Source organism: Polistes dominula, unplaced genomic scaffold (genome assembly GCF_049000335.1).
Source record: "Polistes dominula isolate Pdom_NZ unplaced genomic scaffold, Pdom_raw_medaka contig_17, whole genome shotgun sequence".
In the NCBI taxonomy this organism is placed as follows: domain Eukaryota; kingdom Metazoa; phylum Arthropoda; class Insecta; order Hymenoptera; family Vespidae; genus Polistes; species Polistes dominula.
In genome coordinates this window covers 3,062,805-3,086,975 of record NW_028301049.1, presented here as the reverse complement: position 1 = coordinate 3,086,975, position 24,171 = coordinate 3,062,805, and the positions used below count along the sequence as shown (strand labels likewise).

General features: G+C 29.6%; 5 protein-coding genes across 5 annotated transcripts in view; 3 read left to right on the top strand and 2 right to left on the bottom strand.

Annotated features, from left to right (window-relative positions):
* LOC107068006 (uncharacterized) overlaps positions 1-8,026 on the bottom strand; it is a 66,999-nt gene extending 58,973 nt beyond the window's left edge. The window contains 1 exon segment of the mRNA XM_015323991.2: positions 4,754-8,026. Within this exon segment, the coding sequence (XP_015179477.2) occupies positions 4,754-5,309 (556 nt within the window). The 5' untranslated portion in view covers positions 5,310-8,026.
* A 2,352-nt stretch (positions 8,027-10,378) lies between these two features.
* On the top strand, positions 10,379-13,868 carry LOC107068024 (RIB43A-like with coiled-coils protein 2). Its single transcript, XM_015324020.2, has 7 exons — positions 10,379-10,569; positions 10,935-11,075; positions 11,586-11,749; positions 12,305-12,545; positions 12,966-13,193; positions 13,432-13,538; positions 13,610-13,868. The coding sequence occupies exons 1-7, from the start codon at positions 10,447-10,449 to the stop codon at positions 13,749-13,751; spliced, it is 1,146 nt and encodes a 381-aa protein (XP_015179506.1). The 5' UTR covers positions 10,379-10,446; the 3' UTR covers positions 13,752-13,868.
* LOC107068025 (uncharacterized) lies at positions 13,867-17,867 on the top strand. Its single transcript, XM_089175492.1, is given in 7 exon segments — positions 13,867-15,352; positions 15,446-15,530; positions 15,608-16,094; positions 16,172-17,183; positions 17,260-17,388; positions 17,455-17,458; positions 17,460-17,867. Coding segments are annotated over 7 exon segments (1,959 nt in total). The 5' UTR covers positions 13,867-15,314; the 3' UTR covers positions 17,664-17,867.
* lsn (vacuolar-sorting protein SNF8) lies at positions 17,611-19,053 on the bottom strand. Its single transcript, XM_015324022.2, has 3 exons — positions 18,917-19,053; positions 17,873-18,774; positions 17,611-17,777 (listed from the first exon to the last, which is right to left on the bottom strand). Exon 2 carries the CDS (start codon positions 18,666-18,668, stop codon positions 17,913-17,915), a length of 756 nt encoding a protein of 251 aa, XP_015179508.1. The 5' UTR covers positions 18,669-18,774; positions 18,917-19,053; the 3' UTR covers positions 17,611-17,777; positions 17,873-17,912.
* Roc1a (Regulator of cullins 1a) lies at positions 19,021-21,246 on the top strand. The gene is given in 6 exon segments (XM_015324023.2): positions 19,021-19,084; positions 19,087-19,112; positions 19,251-19,278; positions 19,397-19,518; positions 19,820-19,905; positions 20,064-21,246. Coding segments are annotated over 6 exon segments (339 nt in total). The 3' UTR covers positions 20,077-21,246.
* Positions 21,247-24,171: the final 2,925 nt, after the last annotated feature.

The window sequence follows — 24,171 nt, the reverse complement described above, 5'->3', positions numbered from 1 at the left end:
TAAAAATTTCAATAAGGAAAAGTAATAAAATTGATATTCCGAATTTTAAATTAGATATTTAAAAACCGGTCGTGTGGTACGTTCAATGCTACGATTACATAAGAATATTACTATTACGTTGGTATTTCACGAGTGTATCCTTTATTCTCGATCAACAACAAATAAAAAAAAATAAAAAAATAAAAAAAAATAAAAAAATAAAAAAAAATAGAGGTAAAAAAAGATGTAGAAACATTTAATGATGCATCTCGTAAAAAATGCTATCTCAAAAATAATATAATTAATTAAAGATTTATTTCTTTCATCGAAGTGCGAACAAACAAAAGTGATTCCTATCGCAAAATATGTTGTTCAATTAAAAACAAAAAAAAGGATAAAAATTATTGACAAAAAAAAAGAAGGAAAGAATATTTTTTCGTCATCACGTAAAAAAAAAAGACAAAAAAAAACAGATGTGTGCAGATCACACAAGGTAGAAGTGAAACCTTCAAAGAAAACCAAGCTTCCAGACGTAAATATATCGAAATAATTGAATTGTAATACAGTGCCATCAATTGAAAGAACCTTACAGAACCTAGGTAACCTCTAAATAAAAATCTTTAAATTAATAATAAAAAATAATAAAACAAAAAAACAATCGCGATAAAAATTGTGTTATGTGCTAAGTTGGAAAAAATCACGTGAAATCAAATCAATTTCATTAAGATAAGTTGAATAGTTTCGGAATTATTAGTGGACAAACATATTGTTACACTGAATTTTTATATATAGAATATAATTAATTAATTAATTAATATATAGAATTAAATTATATATTGAATTTTATTAATTAATTAATTATTTTTGTTTCATCGGTTTCACGTTCTTCCGTTTCACGATTTTCAAATCACCCTAATTCTAAAGAAGTTTTTTTCATTTCAAAAATATTATCAAGAAACGCGAATAAAGTATCCATAAGCATATCACTTTATAGATTACTATATCTCTCGAAGCTGGATGCGTCAGTTGCATGACGATCATGTGACTAATTATATTTCTATATGTATATAATGTGTGTGTATATATATATATATAAAAATATACCACAAACTCTATACAACCAACCACGCATCTCTAATCAAGACCACAGAAATTTAATAATGTTTTATTCGACCTTGCCCTTGCTACTTCTCTTTCTTTCACTTTCCCCACTCATCGTTTTTTAAAATGAAATCACAATGACGTCTTAAGGGGATCAAATGAAACAAGTATACAAAAAAATAACCAAGTGTAATAGTATCCTACGAGTATGCGAGGAATTGATCCTTAAGTTATTTCTTATCATTGATAAAAATTCTGACGAATCAATGCGCATATATTTCTTATCATAGATAAATGTATGTATGTATGTATATGAACGTTCATGTTTTATGCATATGTATATATATATATATATATTTAGTGTCGTTTATTATAAACATATATGGTTTTAATGTATGTATGTGTTTCATCGTTATTATTCTAAGTATCCGTGTGTTTTATGCATATGCTTTGACGATTATTTACTGTAGTATGTTTTTATAGGTGTGCGTATTTTTCTATCTCTCTCTCTCTCTTTCTTTCTTTCACTATTTTACGACGATGAGTCATTATGGACAGCTGCCATACTCGTTCGACAATATTTTTGTTCAACTCTTTTTCGTCCAACATGAGAGAGTTACCCACGAGGTTAAATACCAAATTTTTTCTTTCTATTCAATCGATGGATTGATCGAATGATCATCCCAGTTTATTTTGTATTTTTTATAACATCTTCTGATTAAACTCAAGTAAAGTATGTTTCATTATTTTATTTCATTCCTAAAGATGTCTTCCATTTTTTCTTTTTTTTTTTTTACCTTTCTTTTATGGCAAATAAAATATTGTTCGAGTTCGTGTGGGTGTTTATTTTTTTTTAAATCGTTCACGATAAAAATCGTAACTGATAATATTACGAATGATTTGTTTGATATTTTCTCTTTTTTGGCTTTCCTTTTTTTCTTTTTACGTAATTTAAAATAATAAAAAAAAATATATATATATATATATAACCGTGGTTAAATTTGAATCTAACAAAATATAACTCGAATAATTGTCTACTTAGCATCGAATCAACTATTTGAAATTCATAACACAATGAAAATTACAAATGTTTGATGTAAAAGGATGGTCATTTGAAAAATAAAATGTAATGATTCCTGGGAATGAGTCAACAAATGTCTATCATCGTGTTATTAGCATAATTATATTCGTCGTAAACTTTTCTTTTTTTTTTGCAATCGCGACAAAAGATTATTAAAAAGAAAAAAGTATATTTTCACAAAAATTAATAATAAAATCACGTGAGTTTTGAAAATGAAAATAATAAGAAAGAACAAAAATGAAATATTATGCTTGGTAAGAATAATTTGGAGATTTCCACTTGTCGACTCATCGTTGGCATGGTCAGACCAAATTAGTATTGTTTCGTGTCAGTGAGCTACCACTTGCCAAGTTTCTTTATCTTTAGCACGAAAAGTGACTTTTGAAATAATGGCACCACTGATATTATTTCCTACCGTTCGAAAGCGCAACGATCGAACTTCCTGTTGAAATAAAAACTTTTACTCTTGTGCGTTGTGTCTTTTCCGTTCGGTGTTCCAGTTTATTCAACGACTATACTCGCGCATGAACATTAATAATAATATATACAATAAAACGATACTTCCTGTCTCTTTTGTATAATATTCTTTTTGTTCTTTTTTTTTATTCCTATCTATAATAAAAAAAAAAAACTATTTTTCGTTATAGATAACAATTTACAGTTAAATGATATGCACGAGTACAGGATGATTCATATCCATGTTTTGATGTCTCCAATAACTTTGATATTAAACCTATAATAAAATTGTTTAATAAAAAAAGATTAAAGACTTTTTGATAAAAAGAAATATGTTTAAAAATTGTCCAATATTCAACATCCTATTTCATACATTTAAAAAAATAAAAATGTAACAATATTTGTCCCCAATTTCGTACTGCAAAAAATCGTACAAGTTTTCTCTTTAGATACCTAATATTTTATTTGACATGTTTAATTTCAAAGTTGTTAGAGAGATGTGAAAGAAAGATAAGTGAGTCACCTTATATATGTGGGCGTATGATGGTATAGTAAGTAAGTTTTTAATTCAAAATATAAATTAGAATTGTGTTAGGTGTAAGTAAGTCGTTCTAAGCATAGCTAATAAGAACAAAATAACGTCGTCGATCTTCGTGAGAGTAAAATCTAGTTAAGAGGATTTAATGGAAGGAATTTGTACGCGTGAGTACGTTTCGCGGTCGTTTAATAGTTATGCGTGAGTAGGTAGCACTTTTAGCAATTCACTTTGCGACGAGCACGTGGGTTTCACTTGAACGGAAATCCCGTCTTATATATACACATCATAACTATACATAAGTAGTATATGTATATATATATATATATATATATATATATATATATATATATATTTTGTATATTTATATATGTATCTATGTGAATATGTATAGAAAAAAATATATTTACACAGTTGTATATACGTGTTGCATATATGCATATGCTTTTGTATTTATAATGTGAAATGAATTTGGATCTGCTGGTGTTATACGTCTGGTATCAAAGAATATAATGAAAGAATATTTTAACCATTTTGTTTTGATCGGATGAATTTCGTATTTGGGTATAAAGATGAATGTGTGTGTGTGTGTGCGTGTTTGTTTTTTTAAGCAAAAATACAAATCTACGTATTTAGAGTACAGTTGATTTGATTATTTTATCGGTCTGGCCAATTAACTTATTTGATTAAACCAAATGGTTTTCCTTGTCTAATCTAAACACACGTGGTCAATGTTTTTTTCTTTTAAGAATACAAAGCAATAAACTCAGAAAAACGTTGTTGTGTTTTGTTTTATCTTTTTTTTTTTTTATTAAGTTATTTATTAGAAATAATATGAAAAAGATTACTCCAATGAATTTTACTCGAAAGGAAGACAAAATATGATCACGTGGCAGGTCGAATAAACGAAAGTGATTCATATGATCTTGATTCAACTCTTTGATAAAATGGAAATAAAATTCTGCATGGTCGATAGCAGAGCACGCGCGTTTTAAATTCTATTCGAATAAAATGGCCTTGTGAAATTCGATGAAGTATATCAAATGCCTTGGTTCAATCAAAATCTGCTTAGTTTTTCAATGAACAGTTCAACAAACATATATGAAAACACAATTCTGAAGAATAAGAATATACAAAGAAAAGAAATCAAATGATTACTCATTCGACGAACATTTATTCCGAAAAAAGAAAGAAAGAAAGAAAAATATTGAAAGGACTTTCGTACGATCAAAGTTGCACATTTGTTTAATAACCTGATTGAAAAATGACTCGACAAATAAGGTATTGAAAATGGCGGTTACACGAGAGCTTGTAAATTCGCGGACAACGTGATACCACAAAAACCGAATCGCGAATTATGGGAGTTACGAAATTTGAAACCGCGTTCGACCAAGACCTAAAAAAAAAAAAACAAAATAAAACAACCCTTTACATTTGAGGTTGGTGTCTGCGGTTTGAACAGACAGTTTTTCTCAAATAAATTTGATATCCTATGGTTTATAAAAGTTTAACACGTCTATTAGAGTATGATAATCATTCGTAAAAACATTTGTAAATACAATTGTCAAAGCTGTAAATAAAAATATTGAATAATAACTGACCTTTCCTGCGGCCGAACGGTCCGAAGAAGGTGCCGTTCTTGCCGATGACGTTATCGTCGATGTACTTGAGCAGCTTGCTCGTGTCTTCCCCTTTCTTCGAAGCAATCGACTTTACGGGGCGTGGCGTGGGGATCCTTTGAGGAATGCCGCCTGCTGCAGAGGTGCACCCACCGGCACCAAAAACACCAGCTACGTTAGATGAAGCCACCGTAGAATTATAAACAACGGGAGGACCACCACCTCCACAAATTCCACTCGTTGTTGACGACGACGACGACGATGATGTTACGATATTTGGATTGTTACCGATATTTGTAATATTTTCCAAATGATTGGTATTCGATGTATTAATTACGTTAGTATTATTATTATAGTTAGTTGTTTGCGGGGATACGACCAATACGTTGTTGGTCGTTTGAATGGTCTGTGAGAGGGCGCAACTTGGAACAGCGCCGTTGTTCGGAGAAGGACAGGTATTCTCCTCCGCCAACGAGCTGATCCTCCTCTGAGATCCGCTCCAACTCTTCCCGGACGATATCTTTACCGAGCAGCTCATTATCTCATAATAATAATAAACGTGCTATCTGGGCGCATAGTAATAAGCGCTTTCTTTATTAATATTTCACACAATTATTAACGAAAATATCGAACTAACTTGCACGACACTTTTTTTTATCAATCTGACGAAAACCCAACGCATATATGTTGATTCGTGTGTTCTCTATGTATGTGTATGTGTATATGTGTGTGTGTGTGTATATGATGTGTATGACAGACCTTTACGTGACACCACCAGTAGTGTTATATAAATCGATCTTTTCGAGTTAGGAGATAAAAGTTAACACGCAGGATCTTCCTCCCCTCCAATTTTCCTCTCCAAACTCCTCTTCTCTTCTTCTCTTCCTCACTTAGAATTCTTCTTATTCTTCTTATTCTCTCGATCAATCTCACCGCGATCCGCGTTCGATTATTTTTTATACAACAAAATTCGACGCGAAACACAAAAGAAAAAACCACCTCTCAAATATTGTTCCTTTTTTTTTTTTTCAAACCACTTTTGACGACTGAATTATTATTTTTTTCTATCTTTTTCACGATCGATTAGAATAATCGATTCGTATTTTGTTATTGTTTTTATTATCGTCGTTATTTTGAATTAATATCACGATTAAAAAGACGATAGAGAAGAAAAAATAGCTCGTTCAACGATCAAAGTAGTTTTACGATTTGACACCGTTTAAAATGTATGTGCGAGGGGTGGGTGGCGGAAAAAATGAAATCAAGAGAAATGCAACCGCGCGATATATGTGAGTTGTGACCTCTCGAAGTGCTAAGACGAGACTGAATGTCTGGCGGGCGATGGGCTGCCCGGTTCGCCAATGACGTCACTCCAATACGCAGGCGCCCGAGAGTCTCCTCGCTTCGCCACGGGCGTATCTTACGCTCTAGGGCTCGGTAATACGTGTTGCCGTGGAAACTTGCGAGTGCAAATTAATACTAAACCTATATATATATATAAATGTATGTGTGTGTGTGTGTATGTATGTAGACCAGGGACCGATCAAATCAAATATATTTTTATATATTTTATTTGATCATTAGAAAATTTCATTTCACTTTTGTTTATATTGATAACACTTGTAATATTATTTCATACAACATTGTGGTCGAATTTTAATACAATAAATATTATTCGTTAAATATTGTTATCCATAATTTGATTTATTTATTAATATTAAACTCTAATATTGGTTTATTATTTAATGGAAAATATTATTACACGTTGTATAAGTTGAATGCATTAAAGTTTGATTATAATCTTATTTTTCTGTACCTTTCCTTCCTTCCTTCCTTCCTTCCTTCCTTTTTTTCACCCCTATTTTCATGAACTTCATCCAATCGATCAGATCTGATCTCAACTAAAAAGAAACGAAATTACCTAAAAACGAATTTATTCTTTATAGAAATTCCGATCGAAAATGATGCCCGGCCTATTCATTTATTGGACACCTGCCAAAAATGTTTCTTCTTACGAAATTATTCGACTAAAGTAATTCTAAAACTCATGTATTATACGGAATAACATTTGTATAATATCATTTTCTTACATACTATTATAATCTTTAAGAATGATGATCTTATTTATCGATTTAAAAAGAAATTCACACAAGTGATAAAATGTAACTCTCATTAATCAAATCACATTTACACATTAAAACGAATGATTTATAATTACGTTTTAATTTACAATATCTCATTTTTACATTGAGTATTATTATCTTCATACACTTTTTCTTGTATTATCATTATTATTACGGTTTTCTCATTACCCCATCGGACTAATTAATTTACGTCCTGAATAATCGAAAAGTTGATTATTTCTTATGCAAAAAAAGTGTGGTGTGGGTGTATAGGAGACGTGAGGGAAGTGAACGGGGTTAAGTGAAGAGAAAGACAACTATCAAAAATAATGTCTGTACAAGAGCTCGGTTTATTTATTTATACGTATGACGATATTAAGAGGAACATGCTAAACGTACGTAAACAAACACATACGGTGTACGTATTATACATACACATATATACATACTTTTTATAATGGACATCGTACTCGACATTACGATAGCGTTTATCGTATATGCGTGCCAATTTCTCTCACGAATAAGATATTCACGCGTGATCGAAGAGGTCTTTTTACTTTCCTATCATACTCGCGACTACTAATACGAGATACACAAAATGTCGTTTATTTTCTTTGTAATATTTCATCTGTATCTTTATATAGAGACAACCATAAACTACTTACAAATAAATTATTTTCTACAATTCAACAATAAGTGTTTCGTATCTTTTAAGAATATTTCTTAATTATAATATATTGTATAATTTATTATTTTTATTAATTTCTAATTGTAATTGTGAAAATGATCGATCATTATTCATCAACTTGACACACCAAATTCATCGTATGAATAAATCGGTACGAACTTTATGGTGTGATTACTTTGATGATTTTATTTCGTAGCTTATTGTAAATTGTAAGACGAGCGAAAGCAAGACGAATTTATTTGTAGAAGAATAATGGATCATACGTGTGTATGTATGTATGATTGTAAGATATTGTACATCGTTGAAGAAGGAAAGCCGTAGAGAGAAAGTGACATGTATTATGTCCGACAATCATCACATGTTGGGATTTATTCACTTCGACGTATACGATTTCGAATTATTTTAATAAAGATAAAGAACGAACTATTATTTATTATTAATGCTGTTATATATATATATATCTTCTTCAAATTTCTTTTTTTTTTTTTTCGTTAAAGAATAGACAAGAGAAATCGTTGTCATTATGGAAACCTTTCTTAATTTTATTAATAAGATATAATATAGATTTAATTTTATTAAATAAGATATAATATAGATTTAATTTTATTAAATAAGATATAATATAGATATAATATTTCTTATTAATAATTATATTTATATAATTATTTATAATTATTTATAATTATTATTAAATTATTATTATATATTATTCTATATTAATTTATATATATATATATATATATATATATATATATATATATATATATATGTTATAAAATTACATATTAAATTATTACTCAAAGTAATACTACTGTATTACTCAAAGAAATATATATATATATATATATATATATATATATATATATATATATATATAAAATTATATATTATAAAAATTATATAATAAATAATTATATACATTAATAATTACTAATAAGAACCTTTCTTTGTAATTTTTATAATATAGAAACAAAAATATATATTTAATAATTCATTAGTCATCTGTTGAATGATTTTGATTAACAATTGATTTAGTCAAAAAAGAAAAAGTAAGGGTTCAACGTTATTATATTTTCCTTTAAACACAATTATAATTTTACTTAATCGTATGATTTACTCAATTATCCTTATTTTCGTAGAAAAATGACTTTTTCTTTTTTATTACGTATAATTTCGAAAGATTACGTGTATATGTTTTACCACACAAAGATCTTCCGATCAAAGTTGCAATTTAATAATGACAATGATGAGTAATAAAAGAGTAAAATGCGTGAAATAAAAAAGAAAAAGAACAAGAGAAAGAAGGAGAGAGTATGTTGATTGTGTTATCGGTAAAGACGTTTTAAATATGGCTGCTGTTGTTTATCTTCGCAATGTACAATTCGGTCGGCAAGCTTCTCTCATTTGCGCGTATCCGGAAGAAGATTTATAAGCTTCTTATATAACTAAACGCGAAAGCGTGCAACATTAAAATTAAAATAGATCTTGGAAGTTGTAAAATTTGATTTCTGTAAATATCAACTGTTAAGAACCTAGATAGAAATTATAGATCGTACAGCTTAAAGTATCATAAGAATTATTTATACTCGGGAATGCGGCAATTATTTTATCAATCAAAAATAAGAACAAAATTTAATTAAAATAAATAACAAAAGAACAAAGGAACGAAACATGATTGATTTGAATAAAAAAAAATTACATTTTTTTATAATATAATTATAACAAAATAAAATGGGCAAACATAGAGTAGTATCCAAAATATCGAATAAACGTAATGAAATAAAAAATAAAACAAAGAAGCAAATTGTTCTAATTAAAAAAAAAAAAAAAATAGAAAACTTCTAATAGTAAAAGGATAATAATTTGTCGTATATGAAGTACAAAACGGTAAGGATCGTGACTGGCATTCGTTGCTTTGTCTTTTCTCTCTACTTGCATTCATTTATGCATCACACATTGAGTATTCGTGATCGTTTACGATCTTCGCTTTATACTTTGATGCACCGACACGATAACGAAGCAAAACGCACACGCTTCGAACGCGTGCAATGCTCGTGTTGTAAATAAGTTAGAGTATATAAGTTAGAAAAGAGTACGGAGACTAGCTTTGTTCTCGTTGATGCCTTTCACACAGTTTTCAAATGCGAACAAACCCTCTCTCTCTCTCTCTCTCTCTCTCTTTTCAAAATAAAACGTATACCTATTGTTAAAAAAAATTGTTCAAAATAATCATTGCATTCAAAATAAATTATATTCCTTGTTTAAACGATGAGAATCTTGTTTATTTTTTATTTTTTTTTCATAAAATAAATTATAAGTCGCGTGTGTGTAAATTTGTTTGTTTGGCATGTAACAAAGCATAAATTGAAATTGAATAAATTCAAGAGATATAAGAGGGTGCGTGTGTTTTAATTTAAACATTTACCGATCAAAAAGTTGATTCTATCCTGAATATGCATTAAATATGTATATTTACAGAATATTTCACGTTGCTCTTGCATTCCTGTTATCCCCGTTTTAAATCCGAAATGAAATTCGACCAATGGAAAATAAAATAAAACATCACTTTTCCTCTTTCTCAAAAAAAAAAAAAAAAAAAAAAGTAATAATACCGAGGAAACAATTATTAAACGATACGAATACGATTTGGTATCGCGTATCGTGATCAAACTCGCCATGGTAACGAAATACACCCTTTTTTATTCTTTCTCACCCCTATTGTTCGTACGCTTTTTCCTAGGGTTTCTGAACGCATTCACGTTTCAACGATCATTCGATATTTTATTTTATAACCTGTACATATCTGTAAAAAAAAAAAAATTGACATTTTCACGAGACTTTGATAAAAAGAACAAGAAAAAAAGATGTTATTATTTCCACGTTCAACCTTGGAGGATCGAAAAGTTGCAGCTAGTATCGAAAGAAGACGACAAATAGAAGAAGATAGGAAATTGCGAATCTTTAACCCTCGTTTCAGAAAGATCGGAGTGAGTTAATTGACACGAGTTTAATAATTTAACTTTTTACGATACACATCTGTATTACTCAAAGAGACTTTCGTAATACAACGTATAGGGTGTTCCAGTTATTTCAAATGAATTTCCAATTATCCAAATATTTTATTAAATAAAACGAACTAGAAAACAATCATTTATTATAACCTTTTAAAATAAAACATTTCAAAGTTCGTATATGTTTCTATACTTTTTGTTTTAATTAATGATAATGAAATTTGTGTGAATTAAAACTGGGACACCCTGTGTATATATACATATATATATATATATATATATATATATAATGAATGTAATGTGAATATTTGTTTGTTGTTATTCTTCTCGGAAAATGAAAGATCGACAAGAATTTCTTAGATCGTCAAGTGGAAGAAAAGAGACAGCAACGCGAGGAAGAACGTGCGAAGGAATGCCAACTGGACGAGAGTCTTGTTCGCAGCAGTAAAATCGCTTTGCAATTGGAAAAGGAACAGGCAGAGGTAAGAGGTTGACCTCATTTAAACATCTAACGTATTGGTCTAACGTGTTCTTTATGCTAAACTTTCCAAGTTTTTCTTTAAACTCCCCCTCAATCAACTTACTCAAATTTTTTTGATTAATTTTTTAACTCAAGCACAAAAGTTTTGACTTCTACATTGAAATTTGTCGAAGTTTCAATATTATTTTTTCTTTCTTAAAATTTAATTTAACATTTAAACACTCATGTGTGTGTGTGTGTGTGTGTGTGTGGTTGAAAAGTACAAAGTGTAACACGTGGATTGATTTTATTTTTGGAAAACAAATAGCGTATATCCGATAAAAATTGATTTTTTTTATAAAAATAGTAACGACTCTTCTTACAAGGTTAAAAATTGTGTTAAAAATAAAAGAAAAAATATTGATATATCGATTATAAAAGTATTGGAAAGGTTTACAAGGAATAATTTTCTTAGATTTACCTTTATTTATTGTTTCTTTTCTTTTTCTTTTTTTGTTGTTTTTGTTTTTAGGAAAGACGACGTATAAATGAAGAAATTCAAGCGTTTCGTAGACTGCATCAAAGACGTGAAGATCGTCGTGATTATGATCTTTACGATCCGGATTCTTTGAAGACGTCATTACCTTGCAGAGTTGGTGATGATGATCCACGTTTAGGACTAGCCTCAGCACAAAGGTATTTGACAAAGTATTATTATAAAATATAATTCAATAAAATAAATATCTTTAATGTTTTTATCATTTATAAAAAGCTCAAATAAATTGTAATAAAATTTTATATATATATATATTATGTATTCTCTTTATGTTTTGAAAATGAAATTAAATATATTTTACTGTCAAATATATGAAACGTAATGTAATAAGAAAAATTAACAATTTTAACAACTTTTAATCTTACAACTTTCTTGAATGACTTATGTACGTTCAAAGAACACTCAACATCTATCTAAACACAAAAGATATGACTTTAATAACGACTAAATGATTCCTGTTTATGTCCGCATTACTAAGATAGAATTTTATGAGATTGAAAATGAAAAATTATGAGCTTTCTGTAATAAATCACGTAAGACTCGCGTTAATGATCATTCATATTTCTTCTAAGAATGTATTTATCTTATTAAATGTTCTTTTTTTTTTCATTTTTTTTATGTAATCATTATCGATATAATCGAATAATTTTCAAGATTATTTCATTGTAAAAAATATCTTTATTTTTCATGCTAAGATTTGAAGGCGAGGATTACAACTTTCGAGAACAGGATCGAATGAAAAAAGAAGAAATGCGTTGGTGGTTCGAAAAGCAAAAGAAGGAACGTGAAATTGCGGAAAAGGAACGAGAGGATGCTGAGAAAGCGTACCAGGAAGCCGTTGTCTCGAGGGACAAACGTGCAGTCGAGCTGGAAAACTTGGAACGAGAATGTCGTCGAAGGTTAAACGAGGCCACTGCGAGTTTCAACAGAGCTTTGGTATTATAATTAACGATCAACTTTCAACTTTCGATAAAAAAAATATTTAAAAAACGGATTATCTCAAAATAGGATTACAATTTTTATTGTTTCACTTTGATAATTTTACTCTACGGAAATAGAAAATGTTACGAAAATAACATTTCAAGAGCATTATATTGATCGAGAAGCTTTGAAGATGATAAATATCGTCATACGCTATTTTTTGTTGAAATTAATTAATCTTCGATGAAAAATAACGCAAAATAAAAAAAAGGAAGAAGAAGAAGAAGAAGCCGGTGTATTTTTAATGAATAAATTATTCCTTCGATGAAAATTTATAAATAATCTAATCGATAGGATCCCCCGTGTATCATTTGAATAGTTATCAATCAATGTAAAAAGAATTTTGTAAAATCTTTCCATGGGGTAATTTAAAAGGCGGAGGAGCAAGAACATAGACGAGTTTGTGAAGCCGCTCAAGATGAGGAGGACAAGAAAGCGGAAATCTACAATCACGTGACCGGAGATTTCCTGACAGAAGCCCCCGAGCAAGCGGAGAGCAGCCATGGTCCGAAGAAACCGCTTGCATCGCGTTACAAGGGCATGACAGCAGATCAACTCAAGGTTTTCAGAGACGAGCAAGTCAAACAAATGGAGGAAATCCAGGTAATAATATAAGATCTACAAATCCAATGACAACTACCTATGTAAAATATTTCATTTACTTCGATTATCTTTGATTTTATTTATCCGCAAATAGAAACGTCTATAAATTTTATTTCAACCTCGGTAACGTCTTCCACAAGATCGTGCAATTTATCTTTTTCTTTTTTTTTTTTTTTTACTACTTTAAGGTTGCATATAATTTTGTTTCTTTTTTTGTGTCCTTTTCATTATTATATAGAAAATGAAATTGGAAGAAAAACGAATGAACGAGGAATGGGATAAACTGATGAACGCTCACGCTGAAACTGCCAATGCCTATCAGCGTGAACTGGATCGAAAGAGGACGTAAGAGATTTTTTTTTCCTTTATCTTTATTGACCTTCGTTCTATTCGTGTCTAACGAATCATTTTTTCAGGGAACTCAATAAAAAGATTGCCGAGGAAAATTTGAAACTCGCCGAACAACAAAAATCTTATCAACAATATTTGAATCGTGTTGTTTATAAAAATAAACATTCTCAAGAATTTTTTTTACAATTCAACAAAGGTACTCGTTAAGAAAATTTTCTATTATTCAAATTTTACAATTGTCAATTATTTATAATCAAATTATAATAAAATAATCGATAAAGAAATAAAAATGAGTTATTGCAATAAAGAAATATGTCACATGCATACATATATATGTCATTTAAACGAGATTCTATTAATTTATGCATACGTGCATTATTATGTCTCGCACTGTCAGTTTCAGGTTAACGAACAAATAATTAGTACATATATACCTACTTACAATTACAAGTTAATTACAGGTAATAAGGTTGTGAAGGAAAAAAAAGAATAAACAGAAAAAGAAATATTAAGTTTTTTTTTTTCAAATACATTTAGCAAATGTATATTTTATAAAATTTGATGCATGAAAATTGACGCTAATAATTAAAATTATTTGATCATTTTACAAAATAATAGAAAAGTTTGCTTAAACATTAAATTATTGTCGATCGTGTCTATCACCCACTTATGTAAAAATATAAATTATGTTTTACATATTACACAAATACAGTTTTGTTAGAAAGATTGAAAGTAATTTTTTTATATAGATAATAAAAAAAAAAAAAAATACAAAATTAAATAGGACATTGATGTAAGCCAATATTCTTTCATCTTGTAACGTGTGGTCAAATAATTTTGACCGGTAGTGTACATAATAAATATATACAAGATATTTAGTATGTATGAGGATGTACAAGTGTGACAGTTTAGTTATGACATATTGTTATGTGTGATATAATACAACATACATAACGTATTCACGTTATGCTGCACGCGATTGTAACGTGTGTTACGTAGTTACCGTATAACAACGTCACAAATACATATTTATGTAAGTATGTATATATGTATGCCTTACCGGTGCTTGTTCGTAATACGAAGTCTCAAATGGCTGTGGGTAAACTCAGCAATATAATTGATAGCAATTGAACAATTCGAAGAGAAACGCTATCCTTATCTACTTCCTATACTATCACCGCTTATTACCAACGCATAAGCGTTATCTCTTTTAACAAGTCACATTCAACAAATTGTTTGTCCGGTTAATGTCATTTCCATTCGTGAAATGTTAAATCAAAAGGAAACGTTATTTAAATTATATAATGATTTTCAAACAATTTAGATATATTTCATAAACAAATTCAACCCTCTTTCCGTCTACTCCACCGACCATACTTCATTTATATAATTTCTATATTTTTATTTATATTTACAAACGTAATCAGTCATTTTAATTTTAATATTTACGTAATTAATTAGTGCATTTCGAAAATTTCAATCACATATTTATTTTAATAATTAACAAGTTTTATCTGTTTGTTTTTTTCTTTTCTTTTTTTCTCGTGTAGAAATATTTAAAAATTCAAATTACGCGGGTTTAGTTGCATACGTATCATTGATAAAACAGATACAATCTAGTCGGTAAAGAAGTTGTGTTGTTTACAAAAGAAGAATTATTTTTCTCGTTACAGGAACTTTCGTTTATTCATGTATTAAGTAAATGAATATTATAATTTTTGATATTAAAGATAATTATTATTCGTTTTTTAAGTCATCGCATGAGTTAATATGTTCGATTCGGATTTAGAAAATACTTCAAAACATGGGTAAGTTTTTAGGTTATATAATTAAATGTATCAATGTATTCTATATATATATTTATTATTTTTGTCCCTTTATAATTACGATATTATTTAAAGGGACAGTAATAGGGATACCAATTCAGTATTACAAAAATATAATGAAATGATGGAAAATCTTGAGAAAGATTTAAATGTTTGTAAGGTGAGTTAAATTATTTTTTAATAAAATAAATACAAAAAATATTTCTAAACATTAAATACAACTTTTTGTTGTTGCAGGTAGAACAGAATAAAATTAGGTCAATGATTGAAACGATACAAAATGATAACAGAGACATTGGTGATCTTGTTAAAGATAAATTTTCTCGTATTCATATTGAAACGTGTAACAGCGAAAGTATACATAATAAAGAAATTATAATGAATTTACAAGAACGTATCACAATTTTACAAATGGAAAAGGATTCGGTTTATCAATTATGGCAAATGGCATTGAAAGCAGTGAACGCTTTGGAAGAAGATTTGAAGAATTTTAGAACGGATGGTAAAAGTTCTAAGTTATACGAAGAACATATTGACAACGTTAAAGAAACATATTCAGAAGCAATTAAAGCATTGGAAGGTAAATTATTGCAAGCGAGAGAAAATTTTTTAAAACAACAAGCGTTGTGGGAAACTAGCAAAGATAAAATTGAGGATTTGCTTAAAGAGAAAGCTGACATTGCAAGAAAATATGAAAATCTCCAAAAGGATATTCAAGAGAAAGGTATATTGAATCATATTATAATAATATTATTTATATTGATTATTTTAATAATGCTTTATACGTGTTTTTTATTTAAGATAAAAATAATCTGAAGATTGTTGAATCATTGAAAACTGAATTAGCTAATGAAACATTGAATAAGCAAAGTGCAATACGTTCAAAAATAGAATTGGAAAGTAAATTAAACGAAGCTATGAAATTTACTGCATCTTTGATGGCTCGAAATGAAGAAACAAAAAATAAAGTATCTGAAGCTTTGGAATTAGTAGAAATTGCTGTACGAGAAAAAGATTTGATATTACAAAGAGAAGGACACATATTGGAAGAAAAGAATAGACTTGAACTTCGTTTATCTAAAATAACAGAAGAACATACAGCAATGTTGCAAGAAGAGCTAACAAAAATGAAAGATGATTATGAAAGAAGGGTTAAAAAGTATACATCTGAAATACGAGATCTTAAAATGGAATTGGAACACAAAACTAAACTTTTAGATCATTTAGAAAATGATTATAGATTTTCTCAGGAAGAATTTGAAAAGAAACGTCAAAGTTCTGAAGATGCATTACAAAGATCAAGAACTAAAATCTTGGATTTTGTACACAAATTGCATTCCATAGAACGTCAACTACAAAATAAAGATGATGCTCAAAGAAAAAAGTACGATGCAGAGATTTCCCATTTAGAAGCTAAGATAATTGATTTAGAAGAAAGATTAAATACTGCTAATGATAAAGTAAATAAATTTCAACAAGATAATAATGACAGCATGGAAAATCAAGTAAAACAAGCTAACGAGAAAACGAAGAATATGATTGAACAATGCAATGATTTGGAGAAACGTTTGGCTAGATCTTTGGAAGATAAAGATCATTTACAAACAGAAATGAAACATTTGCAAATAACTTTTGATCATGAAATGCAAAAGTGGGAATATGAAAAGAATTCTCTGGAAAATAAAATACATAATTTAGAACTCAATCATGAAAAAGCAACATTTTTGACACAGGATGGGTTAAATGCAAACATAGCTGCAGCACAAGTTTATACAGTGGAAAAGGAAGCGAAGAAACCTAATTCAGATGCAACGTAAGCATAAGCTTATAATTTTTTAATTTTATTATTGATTCTATATTTAACATGTATTTTTTTTTTTTTTTTTTAGACTAGAAAACAAGGAACATTGTTGTCGATTAGTTTTATTAGAACAAATGAATAAAGTGCAAGAAAGATTCGACAAAAAGATAAAAGAATTATCACATCACGTGGAAGTTCATCAAAAACTTAGCAGAAAGTAATAGAAATATTTTACCTCAATAAGTATTTCATGTTTTTAATGATATTTCTTTTGTTATTAAAGATGGAAAAGAAGAAGCCAAGACGTTGACAACAAAGTTTCAAGAAAAATCAAAAGAACATCGAGCTAAGATAAACGCATTAAGAAAGGAAAACGAGGAATTGATAAAAGAATTATTTGCAGCTCAGCAAGAACTAACTAAACACAAAATACAAAATCTTCCGAAGTATGTTAAAATATTTATTTTTTATTATAACCATATTAGTTATTGAATTTTTGTCTTTGTATTAAGTATCTTTTAATATATATTTTAGAAGCATCGAAGGAAATAAAATAAGGTAACATTGTAATGTTACAATCGTAGGATTAATATCACATCTTGGTTTCTGTAAATATTTGAAGAAATGGCAGATATATCTATTTTGGAAATACATGTTCATACAGGAAACATAACAATATTTTAAGTATGACGAATTCCTACCTGATAAATTATCTTTAAAAAAAGGAAAAAGAAAAAATGATTATTCTTTGGAGGCGATACAGGCTGTAAACAAACTAGGAAACCAATACAAGGTTTCATTTTCTCCTTGTTCATCCAACCAAGCTAATCCTTCTTTAACCATATGATCCAATGCTTTCTGTGCTCGTTCTCGTTCCCATTTCAACTCTATTTCTAACATCGACCTGGAAACATGTGCGTTTCCAGCTAAACTAGCTTGTTGTAACACTGCAGTATGATCCATGCTTAATTCACCTGGAACAGACTGGACTAAATACTTTCCTCTACCTATAGGAACTATTGTGAATCCGTTTCCAAATATTTTTAATTTCTTAGATGCAGCTAATAAGTCTTCGTTGGTTATTTCTTGATGTTCTTTACGACGACCTCTTGCTTGTACCAAGCGTGTTCTTAATTCATCTAAAGATATCAGACCACCATTCTTGTAATTCATTGCCATACATACTTCTACAATCTGCACTGCAAGTTCATAGTAAAAGTCACCAATGCCCAGCACGGACCAAAAACCTTTCCCAGATGCTAATGGATCAACACCAATGGATGCACACATCTCTGTAAATTGTCGTCGAAACTGTGCATTCTTTTTAATCTCATTTTTATGCTTAGTAGCAAATTCTTCCAAATTAACACGAAATGTTTCCATTTGTTTAGTCATTTGTTCAAATTGATTCTCTTGTATCTCTGTTCCTTTATCCTTATATTTTTCTTGTTCTAATTTTTGTTTATGAATAGCACCAATTCCAGCCTTTCTCCTCATTATTATTTTATATTTTATTTTAATACTTTTAATATTGAATTCAATTCTTTAGAAGAATATAAAATAATTCAATGTATATACTTGCTGTCAGTGATAGAAATATAACCTATACAATTCGTAGGAACTTTTGGTAAATTATCGACACATATGTTAACACGTAAGAAATTAATTGATTTATTTCGTTGTTATTAAGATAATATTATATATTGTATCATTTTTAAATATTTATAATATTTATTAGCACTTACATAAATATTTTTAATATTGTGTTACTTTTGTCTAGCACACCACATTAAATACCTTTGAAATAGAACACTAGATGTCATTCGGTTTAACATATCCAAATTTAAACATGGCGTCGGCGATGGAAATAGATGAAGAAGACATTGAGTTACCTACTTCTAGCAGTAGTAAAGGAGAAAAAAACGTTTCGAAGTTAAAAAGGTATGTCACGAAATACAGAATAAACATATAACTTTTATATTTAATTAATTGCATTTATCACAAATATACGATAATAAGTTCCTAACCTCATTTCTGCCATTTCATTCTAACGTATATATACATTTGTTTTATTTCTAGTGGAATGCTGTGGCACTTTGGGCTTGGGGTATGTATTTTATTTAGTAATATTTATATGCATTTAAAATAATATAAATAATTAAATTCTTTTCATGGAATATGTGTAATTTATTTTAATATAAATTCTGTTATGTTTTGCATTTTAGATATTGTCGTAGACAACTGTGCTATATGCAGAAATCATATTATGGATTTATGTATCGAATGTCAAGCTAATCAAGCCTCAGCTACCAGCGATGAATGTACTGTAGCCTGGGGTGTATGCAATGTAAGTTTTTAAAGTCTTTACATTGATTTTGTCGATACATATTTGTGCTGTATATTTTGCATCGAATACGTATTGAACAATATATCTTTAGTTCATATTTGAGCCGGTTTGATTTTGCAAACAAAACTAATTTGCAAGTTTAGAATTTTGTCAATAAATGAAAACAATTTTAATGGTCAATCAATAATAGACGATATGATAATGCATATTATTTTTTAGCATATCAGTGGCTCATTTAAAGTTTTAAGTTAATATTATGTTCATTGTATGTAATAATATAGCTTTGAATTTTGTTGCATAGCATGCATTCCATTTCCATTGCATCTCTCGATGGTTGAAGACTCGACAAGTTTGTCCTCTCGATAATCGTGAATGGGAATTCCAAAAGTGAGTATTATCGGAGACAAATATTATGGTACACAAGCTTCTTATAGCTTTGAAAGTGTTTGTATGTGTTCTCACTAGAAACACATTAAATGTTTTTGATAATACATTGACCATATTTAACATATAAGTTATTAATTGTTCGCATTTCTTTTTAACAGATACGGTCACTAACTGAATGCGTTCCACAACCAAGAATATCAAAGTCTATAGGAATTGGCAAACCAACAGAGGTATAAAATAATATATGAGACTTGTGGATTTTTATGATTAAACTAAGGTAATGTTAAAGAAAAGGAAAAACAGTAATTAAGGTTAAATTTATTGATCGCACATGATTACATATAAAGGAAATAATTAACGGATAGAATCTTTAATTTGATACTTTATTTAATGATATAAGCTTTGGAATAGTAATTGAATCTTTAAGAAATAGAATTTGTGCTGTAACACATGTAAGAAATTTTCTTTGATTTTTATTTTATGTATGTCATTTATTTTGTTGAAGAAAAGAAAATCAAATAATTTTTTATCATTCATTAAAACGAGTATTTACATGTATTAGGTTGCTAGAAACATTCGTGCCGATTTTATATAAACATTATAAAATTATACTTATGAAAATATAAATGTACTGTTGTCAAATTTTCATTTGAAATCAGCACGAATTTTTTTTACTGTTATCTAAAAATTTCATACAGATTTATAAATAAAACATATATTATCATTAAATTATACTTATAAAAATCGATAGGAATTTTCCGATCAATTCTATATATTTAATTTATTAACTTAATATTAGCCAATTTAAACTATATCACTTGCAAAATGAAAACGATCCCTTTGCAACGTCCTCGAATTCTTTTCGCAACCTTTTTACCCGCGAATAATCTTTTTACGTCGAAGCTAAGGATGATCGGATTATCCGAAAGATTTTTCCCGTGCAAAAGTTTCGTCCTATCGTCCCAAGTCCCGATCTGTCTTTATTCGAAAAATCGAAATAGAACCACGCAATGCTACACAATTTCATTTAATTTAATATAATATAATATAATGTAATGTAATATAATATAATATAATATAATATTTAAGATAAAAAACAAAAAAGAAATGTCATTCTTGTTCACTCAGCGATATTGACAAGTAGGCTAAATGATAAATAATTACAAAAAAAAGGACATTTATTCAATTTAATTAAATAGAAAATCAATGGAATATTATCAATTTTTCGCAATTCGCATTACTTTTCGTTGAACTTAGATAGTAAGCTCTTTTGTAAAGAAAAAGAAGAAGAAGAAGAAGAGGAGAAAAATACGATTGTTCAATAAAGCTTATCTAACATTATGACAGGTTTTAACGTCTTTTCTATCGGCAAGGGAAAAAGACGATATATTTCCAATCACGGATATTCTTCCTTATATCCTAAAAGAGATGTCCCGGTGTTGAATGAGATTCGAGGTTGTACGAGGCAACTTTTCTCTCTCTCTCTCTCTCTCTCTCTCTTTTCTCTCTTCTTGATCACGAATAGCCGGGCTTTTGTATGAAACCAGCTTGGTTCCTGACGTCATGTGGAGCCCGATCGATCGTTTCAAGATCATCTTTCGAATACCTTTTCCAGTCGCGACGCATTGAAGAACCAAATCGGGCAATACTTATCAAGCCGCAAAACGAGAACTCGACGAAGAGAAGAAGCTGGGCTTCTTCTAATCCGGGCATACAGCGAAAATTACATTCGTGAAACGTCGACCGACTTTTACGATAGACACCCCTTCACCTTCTTTACCTTTTTCTTCTTCTCCTTCTCCCTTGTAAAAGGTAAGATACTACTACCATCACAGAATTCGCGACACCTGAGAAATATTCTTTTCTTTTATTTTCTTTACGTAGTTCTCAATCGCAATTATCATATGTAAATCTTTGGTATTGCATTATTCTCATTAACAAATTTAACGTTTCTTATATTGTATTATATTGTATTTATTTATTATTTAGTTTGTGTAAATTTAGATGAATACGAAATTGCAATGAAAGAATAATTGAAATAATTAACGACACTTTCTCAACTTCCTCAATTCTTAATTACTATATAAACGGAAAATAAGATGCCTTAGGTATAAAAAAGAAATAAGAGGAAAGTAAGAAGTTAAGATTATATTATTTTTTTTTAATGGATAAATTCGTGAAAAGCTTGGTAGTCCGTGAAACGAGGTTGATTTTTAGAGGTTGAGCTTTTTCTCCCTTTCCCTTTTCCACTGTAGAATTTCGTTTCGCGACACTCTTCTCAGGTGCGTAACCCACTGGAAATATTTACCTGAGCTCGAGAGATGGAATATAAATACGATTTTCGTCATCCTTGTCGAACGCGAAAGGATGCTTGGTTATCGGATGGAGAAGAGATGACGGGGAGGAAAGAGGAGTTGGGGTTGGAGTGGGTGATGACGAGAGGAAAAGGGAGTTGGGAGAGGGGAAATAGGAGAGAGAGAGAGAGAGAGTCGCGAAGCCCTCATTTCCTCCGGAAACAGAGGTTCTCTCAACCCCCACAATGGTCTCTACCTACCCTCCTATTTCTCTCTCTCTCACTCTTTTTATTTTTTTTTGTCTCTTTCTCACCCTTCTCGTCTGCTTGCCCGATGGCGGCAAAGGCCAATCGAATTAAATACATTCTCAAGAATCGACCGATCGAACATTTCCCTTCTTTCCATTTGAATGTTGTTATTCACGAGTATACTTGTCCTTTCGGAATCTTTATGGTGTTCTTTAACATTTGCACTAGAGACATCTTAAACATTATCGTTACTTGGGAATACATACGTTTAATTAATACATCGGCGTTAAAGACCTTTTTTTTTTATTACTGAATGTATATCATCAGGGATTAGATTGTTTTTTCTTTTTTATTCTTTGGTAAGTTGCTTTAAGTTTTACAACATTTATATCGAACTTTGAAAGTTCAATGAATTCGTAATCTTTTAAATTGGTATTTCCAATATATAAAATATTACGTAAAATATTTTTTCTAATATACTTAATCGTTTTATATTAACCATTCGTGTAAAATCTCGTTAATAAAAATCATATTTTATATCTCTTAGATTTATAGATTAAAGAAAAAAAAAAAGAAACTTGTTCGCAATCCGATCGACGCGTTGTTAAATTTTAAAATTGACAAACGTTTAAAGTTCACACTTCGCAGTTTTGAGCCACCAATGGTAGTAAGTACTTACTTATGGTATTATTTAAAAAAAAAAAAAAGTAAAACTAAAAAAGAAAAAAATCTCGTCTAGACCATCCATTATCCTTGGTGCCGATAAATCCGCAAGGCGTTTCAAGATTCCCTTCTCCTGTTTGGCGGATATATCAGGGTTTCTTTTATTCCTCTTCGTTGTCCTTTTCTTATCCGTTTCTCTTTTCCATACACACACCTGATAGAAATCATCGACAATAGAGGGTGTCAGAAGGATTCTGTGTTCTACCAAGAAACAACTGGAGAAAGGGAGAGGGTAGTTGGGTACACCGATAAATCGTGAGATTTCCTGGTGTGAACGGCCAAAAGGGGTTGCTTCGAGTGGGTGGTTAAGAGGGGCAAAGGGGAGGAGGAGGAGGAGGTTTGTTGTCGACCCGTTTCTTTCGCCAACGTCAAATATATAAAACGTCCGGAAAAATCAAGGAAATCCTTCTCGAAGAAGCTTTGCTGTAAAAATAAAAATAAAAATAATTTTTTTTTTTTTTTGACGATGACAGTAAAACGAGAGAGAGTGAGAGAGAGAGAGAGAGAGAGAGAGAATGTTGCTTTTTATTTATTTTTTGTTTTAACTCTTCAGGTAATTATTTCACTTCGTGGATTGTGTGAGGAAAGTCGAGTGAGAAAAAGAGAGATAGAATATTTTTGTAGAGGGAGAAAAAAAAGTGAAAATGAGAAAAGATTAGAAAAAGTTTTGAGGAAAAGAGGGAAAAAAGATTTGTGAAAGAATAGCGATAAAATAATGGCCGTGATGTTGGTAATGGTGATAGTTTGTGGAGTTTAGTGTTAGTGGAAGTAAATCTTTGTTAGATGGGAATGGGAAATAGGGAGGAAAAAAAAAGAAAAAAAAGAAGGAAAATATAGGGAGAAGAGAGAAAGTAAGATAACTGTGAAAGAATAGTGACTCCTTGAATAAGCAGTTGGTACGGTCCTCTTATCTCATCGTATTTTCTTTTTTTTTTTTTTTTAGTTTCTTTTGGTTCGAGTCTTTTTTGTTAAACAAGCGGCCAGCAACGAATTCGAACGAT